We start from the raw sequence: 12,702 nt of genomic DNA, 5'->3' as shown, positions 1-12,702 counted from the left end.
AGAAATTCCGGGATTAGGCCTGGGTTTTGCATTTAGGCCCGGTCCAGGCCTTGGCCTATATCAGGCTTGTAAATTTTAGGGTCGAGATTGGGTTTAATACTTTAAGCCCGGTATGTATATATTTAAACTTACACATTTTGTGTATAATATATACATATATATATTTATATTATATTATATATTTTATATGAAAATATTATAGATATGTATTGTTTTATATATATGAAAAACATTGGTCCAGAGGTCCAACACAGCCCGGGCCCATATAGACTTGGTCTAGGGCTTATATTTCAGACCCGGAACCTTAGGCCAGACTGGGCCTAAGCTTAAATTATAACCCTTATCATAAGTGGAAAGCCCGGCCCATGATCTCCCCTAATTATAAGCCCAGTACTACAATCCCATAGAATCTGTATTCGGCTCAGTGTTTCTCTGACTACCTTTTTGACTCCTGATTGCCTTCCGTGCCTCATTTGCCAGCCTAGCTTTTAACTTTCATGCGGTGGAATGACATGATTCAGCCATCAGAATCCAATTCTACGACTGTATTGTATAGTAAAAAAGGTATACTTATATTTTTACAAAAAAGAAAAAGTAATGTTTTAAAAATAGACCCCGCACTAAAACCATTTTAGCCAATTATTCAGTTTAAATAGATGGTTTGTTTCAAATTTAAAAAATAAAAAAATAAAATAAAAAATCATTGTTCAGGTCGAACAGGTCAATCATGCCAAGTCAATAAATCAATGACTAAATTAACAGTTTTTGGCCATAGAATGAGATTAAGGTTGAAATGGAGCCAGTAGCCTGGACGGTTCTCGGGTCCAAATCCATCACAGTTCAAAAACACTTTCAAAAAGGGTAAAATGTAAAAAACCTTCCTAGTGATGTTTTATTTTAACAAAAACCTCTCTTTAATTTTGAAAATTCTTGTAGTTACCACCTTTTCATTATTATCCAGAAAAAAACGTTTGTCTTATGCGTTGATTTTTTTCCCAAAATACCTATTTTACCCTCATGTTTATCGATTCTCAATTCAAATGAACATTTATTAAAATACACTCAAAAGAGCATTTAATTTTTAACTAAAAAAAATCCCTCGATCATATTAAAAACAGTAACGGTAACGTAATTTCATTTTCAATTATGTTGAAAGATGCTAATTAGCAAGGGCAATCTTGTAATATTCAAGTTTATGTTATTAAAACAATAATATTTTTTGGTAATAAACTCAGACAATAATGGCCCGCAGGATTTTTCAAAACGACAGGAGAAATTTTTATTAAAATGAAAAATTAGGGAGGTTTTTAGATCTAATCCGATCAGGTGTTTAGCCCAGGAGTTCGGCTCTTTAGGAACAGAGTTGGATCTGGCAACTGGCATGGCCAACACCCAAGAAGATGCCGTTCGATTCCTGAGTCCTGACCACGTGGGTAATATAGAGGAGTTAGCTTAGCTGAACTAAATGGCTGTGTTGTGTAGCCAATTATCAACTGTGGGCTAATGTATTTATGACTGCTGTGGGACGTTATTATTGATTCCACAGCATGCTAAACAGCTAACCCTACCCAATTTGTGATTTGTGAAGAAGGAAAAAAAAAAAAGGGAAAACAGCTCCTCCTATTCCCATCCCGTTTTGAACAGTAGTTAATCCGATTCTAATCTCGTTACCTAATCCCTAAATTACTTGATCATCATCCTTGATAAAATCACGGATTCCCACCAAATACCCAGACATTACCGGCCATTCCAAACAAGCACAACGGTCTTTTAGTACTTTCGCCTTCATAATCATCATTCATCAACCAACAACAACATTCTGGATTTCTGATGATAGAGTTTCAGTCAACCATAATAAGTAATGACAAAGCAAATAAAAGCTTCCAATCTCTCTCTTTCTTCACTCCACCCTTCTCTTCTCCCTCGGTCCTCTCTCATACATGGCCAGCACAGATGATGAACCCAACAAACCTTCAGCTATCTACGATTCCTCGCCTTCTGAACCTCTCCTGTCAAAACCCTACCCTTCACCTTCTATAGAGGAAAACCAGAATGACTTGATCGAGTCTGAGCAGAATAACTACCCTCAGATCACCTTCAACTATGGACCTAGACACTTCCAAGATCTTCCCTTTATGTTCCTCTTCATTCTCTTCGTTCTCTCCACCTTCGCTTTCGGCATTTTCTCCGTTGCTCACCGGAACCCTAACTCTTCCAACGTCTCATCCTTCGTCTACGACTCCAATACCAGCTCTTGTGTCAAGGAATCCTTAACTTCTCCCCACCCAGAATTTTATCAAATTTTGACTTTCCCATCTTTCTCCAATTATGCTTCGTCTTCCCATCTTTGGAGGGATTTGACGTGGACCCTGGTAATTACTTTTGTCCTCAGTGTGCCTTTTGTTCTGGGACTCCTTTGGTTACTCAGGCATTATGCCAAGCAGATTGTCTATGTTTCTCTTCCCTTCTTTGTTGTAATTCCCATCTTCTTCAATGTCTTCTGGTTTGTAGCTTGTACGGTTAGCTCTAGTTGTAGCGGTGCTTTCCCGCTGGCCTATCGGATACTGGTGCTTGTATTCATTTTCCTAATTATCGCTATCATTGTATGGATAATTGTGGCCAATTGGCACCGAATTGGGCTGACAGTGGATATCATTGAGGTTGCATCCTATGCGCTCGCGAGGAACCTCGGGTTGTTTGGGGTCCTACCATGTCTAACTCTGGGGCTTTTGGCTTATTTCGTGCCAATCGTTGTTTTCCTGGTTTTTGCGCTGCATAATGGGAAGATTGAGCCGCATGTAAGTAAAGGATCAACGGAAGGGTATTCTTGTGTTTGGAAGCAAGATAGTTGGGTACCCGCGTACTATACCTTAGCAATTGTTACGATGTTGTGGTCCGCGGCGGTTATGGTGGAAGCCCAAGTTTATGTGATTAGCGGGACTATTGCTCAGTGGTACTTCTCAAAGGATGATTCTACTCGCAAACGGAGTATAAGGAGTTCTCTGAGGTAAATTCTTGCTCTCTTGCCACCATAATTTAAAACCTGTTCATGGCAATCGTATGATAAGAACTCTGAACTTGTATACTCTATGTATTTGAAAAACCTAGTAACCCATTCGTGAGACATCTCTTGATTACTTGAGAAGATTCTTGCATGCGTTTTGAAGCTTACCTGAGTTCTAGATGATCGTCTACATAGTTAAAAGAATTTTAAGATTGATGGCATCTGGATGTATTATGAACTTGCTTAATACCTCCTTTTTTTTTATTCTTTTAATCTATTATAGTTCTCCTTTCAGTTCATCAGTTGTTCACCTTTACAATGAAAAGCCTTAGCTCTTCTTAAGGCCTAAAGTAATTGTGAAGATCCAAGGAGAAATAGAGAATGAAAGGGATTTGGGGAATGAGCTATTTAAGAAATTAATTAGGAAGGGTGTCTGAGTTGCCCAAGTGCCTTAAAACAAGTTGTTAGGGGCACTCCTATGGAGGAATGCCTGGGTTCAAAGTTCAAACTCAGGGTGGGCACCCTAGTGAATCAATAGTTTCATTGGGTAAGAGTAAGACTGGTGTTAACAGTTTTTTTGCTTTGACTTTTCTTATGTAGCTAAGCTCAGCTGTTAGAGTAAGAGATTGTGCTCAGAAAGGAAAAGGGATCTGAGCCATCCTTGGTAAAGATCTGGATTTAAAAGATTTTGCTGCTTTTATGTAGGTCAATTGTGATATGTATTTCTTGTTGGAGCATAGTTGAACGATTTGGGATGGTATTTTTGGCTATGAAATGGCAGAGGTAGCGATTTAAGCCTGATGGGAACATCTTTTTTTATTTTTTATGGGAACATCTTATCTAATAGGAAGATGAGCAAATTTGAAACAGCATATTCTATGGATTATGTTGTCAGTAATGGTCCTTGCATTCAAGCATTAGCACCACTTAATCAGACCAATATTTTAAAACGCAGAGGCCCGATACAAGGCATTCCACTATCTGGAGGCGTGAGGAGTAGTAAATTCAAGAGGGGTAAGCCTCCCGAGCAGAACTGCACAAGGATGCCTAAGCCTCCTCAAGAGGAGGAGTTCTTTTCTTTTCTCATTTCCTTCCTTTCTGCTTGAGACAGCGTGTGCGCTCTTTTAATTCCCCTCCAGCTGATATTATTCATCTATTGTGGGAGGTTATATCCAGAATTCCAGATATGATCAGTGGCATAGGTATAGTAGTTTGTAATTCCTTTTTTTTTCTAATGGATAAAAAATGATTTAATGGTTTCCGTAGCCAGCATATTTTCTTTTCCCTGTGCTACTAGGGGGCTCCTTACATAATGTTGCATTATGTGAAGGATGGTTGCTCTGACTCTGATACTATGGCTGAAGTTGCTCTGATACCATGTTACCAGCCATAGAAGAGATCTTGAAGAGAAATGGAGAAGAAATGACACAGGTTTAGGGTGCCAAAGTCAACTCAACTGGAAGCTCCCCAATCTATTATTGTTTCAGGGAAGTCATAATGAAAGGTAATATGACATAATCCTACACCTAAAGAACAGAAAATAAAAAACATATTTCAATAGAGGCTAACATCTAGAAGTTGGTCAGATAATTTTCTCATTCAAATAAGTTAGGAAAATAAATGACACAAAGTAGTGTCCTGTCCAAATGACATTCACATGGAAGCAACTAGCAGGCTACACTCTGAGTTAGGCCACTAGCTGGTGAACAAATATGCATTGGGGTATTGAAGTGGATTTTGTAGTGTGGGTTTTATTGCTGAAGAAATATTTGTATTATAAACTGAGGTATGGAAAGGAGCCAAAGATTTCATGTTATGGAGTTTATGACTGACAAGGGGCATTTTATAATGCCAACCTGATAATTTGAAATGAGCCTTTTTATCAGTATAGCTATTATTGGTTCAACTTGATTTTTTGAACATAACTTTTTTTTTTTGAAAAAGGTAAAGTATTAATTAAAGAAAAAGGTATAGAAGGTGTGGACAAAGTGGTTTGATGAGAATTAGCATTAGCTCCAAGTTGTGGACTTTTTTTTTTAAAAAAGGCAAAGTATAGTATATTGAAATAAAACCTGATCAAGGTCCTTTGTACAACGAGAAACTGTACAAGACTACCCACTATGGACCCCCAAAAAAATCTACCCTCAAAAAGGAAGAAGAAAAAGTATAATTTTTTTTTTGATCAATAAGAAAAAGTATAATTTCTAAATACGTTGTGAACAGACAACCAACTCTTTAAGAACCCAAGTTGTGGACATTTTTAATGATTGTAATATAGTTACTCTACCACCAATCTGGCATTGGATCACAGATTGGGATGGCAATTTTCCCCATTTCCCCGATCCTTGCGGGGACCCACCATGATGGGGTGGGGATGGGAAAATTTTCATCCCCGGTGGCGGGGACGAGGAGAGCACTCCCCACCCCAATCCCTGCCCCATGGGGACCCCCGCTATATATATATATATATATATATATGTGCATATATGTCTATGTATATATGTATGTATGCATGTTAATATTTTTAAAAATATGGTTGAATATATTTGAATATTTTTTAATAGGGTTGTAAATTTTAACTATTTTATTTTTAATTATTTAAATAAAATTAAAAACAAAAACAAAATGGTTGACATTGTGCAATTCCAAACACCAATAAGTGCTTCATGGTTGACTTTGGAATACTCCCCATCGTGGGGACAGGGATGGGGAGTGGCCCCCCCGTTCCTGTCCTGCCTCGTTGCCATTCCTAATCACAGAGTATTCCAAAGTTCCATGCAATCAGCATGGGTGTCTAAGCCAGGCACTATTGTGCAATTATTTACTTGTTTGAAGATTGCTTGGCTTCAGTACAGTTAAACTCATGGAGCTAAGATGTTTTAGTGTATGTTTAGTTTTATAGATAGGTGGTTGGATTCATAGTCTACAAGCTTTTTTGGTGGCTGTCAACACAAATTTCTTGTCTAAAAAATCCAAAGACAGAGGAAATGATGACAAATACCTTTTTTTATCAGTAGAAAGTAATTTTATTAATGCAACTTAATGATTACAAGCAGATTGGTGTAAAATCCACCCCAAAAGAACAAGAGTTTATAGATTTGCCCAAAACAACTGTTGTCTTAAGGCCCCTTGTTTGGCTAGAATGTCTACCATTCCATTTGTTGTTCTTCTCACTCATTTAAAGGAAACATTTAGCCCCTTATTAAGTCCCAATCTCCCTAAATTTGTGCCAGAAAACCCAAGGGATTTGTGTATTGCCTCTTGTCCAAGAGAGGACCACCCGAGAGTCCCCTTCCACTTCTAGATTGTGGAAACCATACTGTTTAGCAAATTTTAAGCCTTGCAATAAGCTAACCATTTCTGTTGTTAGTGCATCACCTGCTCCAGTGGTCCTGAGTACAAAGCCACCACTCTTCCTTCATGACAAATATCAATTTTTGATATTTAATAGAATGGAATACAGATCTCTGAGATTTAATTTCTTTTTAATGAAAAAACCTTTGATTCTTTTCTTTGGAGATTTGCACCTTAGAGATCTCTGTAGAGGAATACCAAGGATTTTTTTTGAGTTGGTGAAGAACTTTGAGGCTTCTAGTGATGAAGAATTCTTGAGGTCTTTTGTAGATGAAGGTCTCTGGAGCTCTCTTCTTGTTCTCTCAAAAATCTCTTTGGGTTGGAAAAAGGTCTTTTCCTTGTGAATGAGATCCTTTTTATAGAAGTGTGTTGAGAGAGTCTTAGATGGTCTTAACCTTTCTAGCGAAAGCTTATCTGTTGGAGTTTCAGCTAATCACCTTCAACTTACAGGGACCATGTGATTAGGAGACAAGATTTTCTCCTTATCTTTAAGAGTTAACGTTAGAGTAACCATCTTGAATAGGATTTGCTCAACTGGATCTTTTTATCTAAATTTCTTTCTAGATAACTCAGGAAGTTTAGGGACTCTTTTAGTGGATCCCACTTGAGTCCATTGAGTCAAAACCTTGTTTTGTAGAATTGGGCTTGGCCAAGGCCCACTTTTGGATTTGAGTTACTTTTAAGTCTGGGATCCCACCTTAAATTTTAAGATCTAGCCAATTTATGATGTTCACATGTGGCACAAAATTTTTTGTCTATAGTAGCATTTGTTGTTATCATTTTTAAACTATGAGAATAATGTTGGGTCACTATTTGCCTTATCTCTTTGTCCACAGTGGTGCCCAATCTTTGACGATAGAATGCTAGGTAGTACCTTCTATGGGTTTCATATATTGAAATGTGGGATTTAATGCGATTGTACTTGGATAGTTCGTTACAAGGGAGAGATTGAGGAGGATGTCACCCATAGAATTAGAGCAAGATGGGCAAGATGGAAGGGTGCATCTGGAGTTTTATGTGATTGGAAAATACCACTTAGATTTAAAGGAAACTTCTATAAAACAATTGTAACAGTAGCTATGCTGTATGGGGCAGTATTGGGCAGTCAAGAAAGATGTCCGAAAAATGAATGTGGCAGAAATGCATATGCTGAGATAAGTGGAAAAGCTAGAAAGGATACGACCAGGAATGAAGTCATTCAAAGGAACCTAGGAGTAGCTTGAATAGGTGATAAAGTGGGAGAAGTTAAAATTAAGATGTTTTATTCATGTGCACAGAAAAACATCGACTGCACCAGTAAGAAGATGTGAATTGTTGCAAGTTGAAGGGGCTAGAAGAGCTAGGGGTCGAGGTAGACCAAAAAAGAACATATGGGTAGAAGTAGTAAAAAATAATTTAATTGCCAATAATTTAACAATGGATATAGCATTAAATAGAATGGAATCGCAAAACAGGATTCATGTAGCTGACCACATAAACTCGGGATAAGGCTTAGATGATAATGATGGTGATGATTATACCTAGATACCTGTACAAGCTTAGCATACTGGTGTCAGACACGATACTTACCAGATGCTGTGTTGACACTTTTATATGTATTCTATGGCATTAACACTACTAAAATATGTAAAATGGTATGTTTTAACTTTAACAAATTATACTAAAAAGAAATTTGTATTTGTTAGAATTTTAGTTAAGTTTGGCAAGATATATCTTGAGAAGTGACATCTAGATTCAGAAAACTAGATATAAAAGCATGCTACAAGTATATTACTATATTACTTGTACCTTTATCTCTGTCCAGGGTTTTAGGAAATGTCGTAAATTCTGCTATTTATTGCAAGTGTTTATGCACATGAATGCTCATATGACATAACCTTAGGATGTCCAATTCATATGCTAGAACCATAGGTTTGGTAGCAAGGCCAATGTTTTAGAAACGTATGCACAGTATGATGTCTCAGACACAGTGTAAACTTTTGTACCATATCCAAGGGAAAATCTAATAATATTCTTGTTGGGGCCAGAGTAAATGTTTCAAGAAAGCTAGAAGGTATGCTTGCCAACATTATTTACTTAATTTATCTTTATTGATGTGCATTCGAATATAAAGGGCTATGTCTAAGTTGAATTGTACTATTAAAACGGATATCCTTTTTTTTGCCAATATTAAAATGATGGATATTCATTCTAGAAGTTATGGCTAAATGGGTTTCTTAGAATTTTTCTTACATGTTTTCAAAAAAAAAAACTAATTTTCTTTTGTGGTTCCAAATGGATTACCATAAAGTCTCATTAAGTCTTGTGAATCCAAATTTTCCATTTTCGGTCAAATTCTATTAGAATGCTAAGTTGTGACTAGGTGATTCACTTGCCTAAGCATTAGACATAGGCCTAAATGCATTAGGTTGGTGCTTCGTGACAATACCTTTCCCAATAGATTATTTGAAGCATGACAATTGTTGCTTATGTTCAGCCGACTAATTTCCAATAAGCATTCTGATTGAACTTGAGAACTAAGCAAAAACATGAACCAGACCTCTTTTTCTTAAAAGCCACATATAGGCATAAGAAGTTTGCGACTAATATGAGGCATATGCCTGCCACCTAACTGAATCACATCTCACAAATGTTGAGAACTGAATTAAACTTTAAGCACTGCACAGATACTTATCATTGCTAAACAAATACTAGTTATTGGCATTGCACTGGTAAAGGGTGATTTATTGCAAGTTGAATGCACTAAATGAAGAAGGTGAAGGCTCCATACTCAACCTAGATGTTGAAACCTACATACATTCTTTTCCATCATTTAAAAAATTAAAAGAAAAATGATCACGTTCTTCCATTCCGATTGGAGACTCTATTGTCTGTTAAAGGATGAAATGATTGAGGACATGGGGGACTTGATAGCTCATTCTTCAAGACACAGGGAAAGTGAATAGAATAGAATAAAAAATATCCTAAATCCATGGAAGGGAAGTCAATCCTTGTAACCATAACTACACAGGCAGGATGGAGCTGATAATGAGTTGCAATATAACTTATTCAGCATACCTTACTACTACAGGGACCTAAGAACCTCTAACAGTGGAACCTAAGAACCTCTAACAGGCATTGCAGAAAACATCTACAGAGGTTATAGTCAAGTGGAGTAAATATTAGCAAGAAAGCCAAAAGCATTATTTATTTCGGAAAAGTACGAACAGGCCTAATGCAGATTTCTGATTCCCACTGCAAAGCTATAAACATTCAGAAGGTCCAAAAACCACACTCTATGCACCCATACCCGCCCGTGAATTGGCATCAATTCCGAGCTGGCACCTACCCCAAATGTACTTTGAGCCTACAAATTCTGACCCTGGGGTTATCGGTCATTCTCCCTATTTATTTCTCATTTTTAATCAGTAGGTGCTTATATGCAATGATGATTTTGAAATCTGTTTTTTTTTTTTCCATAGAAATATGGATTTGTGTTATCAAGGCAATATGTTTCTCTTGCTCACACTTCATATGTCATTTGAATGTTTGCCGGTTCATCAATGCTATCTCTTTTTCCTTGGATGAAGTTCTATTGGAGGTGGTTAGGTGGCATTGCCAGCCTAGCTGGAGGGATCCAATTCTATAGTTCTTCGTTCTTTTTCTTTTTTTGATAAATTATAGTTCTTCACTCTTTCAATCTTTTTTAATAAAATTTCATGCTATACATCAAAACTAAAAAGTTGTGTTGGAAGGGTACAACATAAAATGATTGTTTTGGCTGAATTGAACTATAACAAACTTGACCTGTTCACCCTTACTGTTTGTGTTGCAAAACATCACAGAAATGCTTTTGGTCCCTCCTTCGGAACAGTATGTTTCTCAGGCTTAATAATTGCAGCAGTTCGTGTTGTGAGAGCTTCTGTGGATAGCGCAAGACGAGAAGATGCTCCTACAGGGATAATGAACCTTATGCTCCGTTGCTGTGTTAATGCATTATTGTCAGCAGTTGACTTCGTCAACAAGTTTACCATCAATTTTGTTGCAATTACTGGAGAAGGTTATTGTTCTGGTGCAAAGATGACATATGAGCTTCTCAAACGCAATCTTCTTTCTCCTGTTTTTGTTGAAACTGTCTCTACTCGCATCCTGGGAGGGATCATTTTTGTTCTCTCAGCAGTGTACGCAATTGTGGTGAGTAGTGCCTCTATGGTCAATCTTTACTCCGAGTTTTACTGGAATAATTTCCTCTGAGCTTTGTTATGATCCTAAATCATCCGATCAACTGTCCAAATATGGAACCTTTGATTTCCCTGGCATCCCTGAATTCTGGATTCTTCTAACTTTTTAATCTGTTTAAACAGGTTTGTGCCATTCTAAAGGCAGCCAGCAATCTTGGCGTAGATTCATACTTAGTGGCAGTTCTCGCATGGGTGCTGCTCATAGTGGTGCTGGGCTTCTTTGTGCATGTGCTGGAAAATGTGATTGACACCGTGTACGTGTGTTATGCCATAGATAGAGACAGGGGAGAGGTTTTTAAACAGGATGTCCATGAGGTGTATGTCCACCTACCCATCAGTAGAGACAGTAGGCCTTCCTTGGCCACCAGAACCCCATTTGTATGAATACGTGTTCAATTATTCTGTTGTTTTACTCTGTCTGGCCACTTGGCCAATTGTGTGTATACCTTCATTTTATACATTGTACAATGTTTGAGGTTGGTTTGTTAATTTGTTACTGATGCAATAAAAAGGTTGATCCATTAATTTAGCCTCGTTTCCATCAAGTTGATAGATACTGCTCTGGTTCACCGTAGTATCACAAGGTGAAAAAAAGCAGCCTGATCCATTGCTTTGTGAGCGGTTAAACCCTAAAGAACAGAGTACCGACGCAAGGTCAGGGGCAGGTCTTGTTTCTACTACTCCAAACCACCACCTACTTATTTGGTTAGAGTTTCTCTTGCTAACCTGTGGCTGGTTTCTCAAATATTGCAATTACAGTGTGCAGTGCTTCAATTAGAGCGTGTAATGCCAATAGAAGATGGGTTGTGCATTACATTTTCACACGACAATAATCCGTGTGCTACTTTCATTACTATAAATTAGAATTTAGTAACATTGTAGGGATATTCCATACCCATGGAATGCACACTTCAAAAAATGCAAACAGGAACCTTACCTTTTATGGGCCCATATAATGGGCTTTTAAGGCCCACAATGCTTCAGTCTTGTTGAACAGAGAGATTGGGTTGGGCCCCTTTATATTTGCATTTTGCTAAGCTAAAAGTATCCCAACTCCCAAGGTGTACCAAAAAAGCATAGATCATAGAAGTAGAATCACTAGAGAGAGAAAAAAAAAAAAAAAGAATATTATTTTTGAACAAGAGACCAGCTGCCCAGGTTCGGTTGTTGTTTAATTGTTTATCTTTAGTGCGTTGGACGGTTGGACCTTATACATTTATAAGTATATGTATGTTTGTGTGTATTTAATAACATTTACAACAAGAAACTAATAAATTACAGTCCAAAATCATGACTCGTGACTAAGAAAAATATGAAAAACAACATAGGGACAAACACAAATATGAATCAATTATCAGTTGCAAAAGGGATACAGTAGATGGTGACCACATGCATCACACTTGCCGCCTGCCGATTATTTATTCCTCCACCATTTCGGAAAAAGCAATTAAGGACCCTTAATCGTCTCGGGAATGCAATTTCAAAGATATGTCGGAATTCGGAAACTCGGAATACACTTGCAAATAGTTTGGCTCTTTATAGTTGAATTTGAAACAAACATATGCGCATGTGTGAGAGGGAGTCTAGTGATGTATAAATACATATCTCTTACTAATTTGTATTAATCGGTCCAAAATCGTTTTAGATGGTGTTCGGCATCGATGTTGATTTTTCAGAAATTAGTGTTATGTTGGATTTATATCAGAAATTGAAGAATCAATGATTTTTTCCTGGTTTGATTAGATTATACCGATTTCAAGGAAATTAGCAAAAAATTGATCATTGAAATCATCTTGGGCATGGGGATCACCACATTCAGTGATTCCCAGATTTTCAGGCGATTCCGATTTTTGTTGGTTGAGGTGGCACCCTATGTAGTAGGGGCAAGAAGGTGTTTTAGTGCTTCAATGAAAAATAATCACTCTTGAAAATCAATACCAAACAATCTCAAAAGTAATTCCTAAAAAAATCAACTGACATGGAGGAAATGATACCAAATAACAAAAAAAAAAAGAGTGGTTTTTTGAAAATCACTGATTTTCACAAAATCAGGTGTGAGGAATCATCATTAATGACAAACATCACCTTAATAGAAATAATAAAGTTTTCAAATTTCAAACAACC

The 12,702-nt window shown here is 37.2% G+C and overlaps 1 protein-coding gene and 1 long non-coding RNA gene across 2 annotated transcripts; both read left to right on the top strand.

Annotated features, from left to right (window-relative positions):
* The first annotated feature begins 1,736 nt into the window (after window positions 1-1,736).
* LOC104590032 (Plasma-membrane choline transporter family protein) lies at window positions 1,737-11,107 on the top strand. The gene is made up of 3 exons (XM_010248540.3): window positions 1,737-3,007; window positions 10,183-10,531; window positions 10,702-11,107. Exons 1-3 carry the CDS (start codon window positions 1,941-1,943, stop codon window positions 10,960-10,962), a joined length of 1,677 nt encoding a protein of 558 aa, XP_010246842.1. The 5' UTR covers window positions 1,737-1,940; the 3' UTR covers window positions 10,963-11,107.
* On the top strand, window positions 3,677-4,473 carry LOC148791195 (uncharacterized). The gene is made up of 4 exons (XR_016076350.1): window positions 3,677-3,787; window positions 3,960-4,018; window positions 4,116-4,206; window positions 4,335-4,473. It is a non-coding gene; the product is annotated as an uncharacterized LOC148791195 (long non-coding RNA).
* Window positions 11,108-12,702: the final 1,595 nt, after the last annotated feature.

The sequence above is a fragment of the Nelumbo nucifera genome, chromosome 5 (genome assembly GCF_055504915.1).
Source record: "Nelumbo nucifera cultivar China Antique chromosome 5, China Antique-T2T, whole genome shotgun sequence".
Classification (NCBI taxonomy): domain Eukaryota; kingdom Viridiplantae; phylum Streptophyta; class Magnoliopsida; order Proteales; family Nelumbonaceae; genus Nelumbo; species Nelumbo nucifera.
Note: the sequence above shows the minus strand (reverse complement) of the source record. Positions and strands in the feature narration are given on the sequence as shown.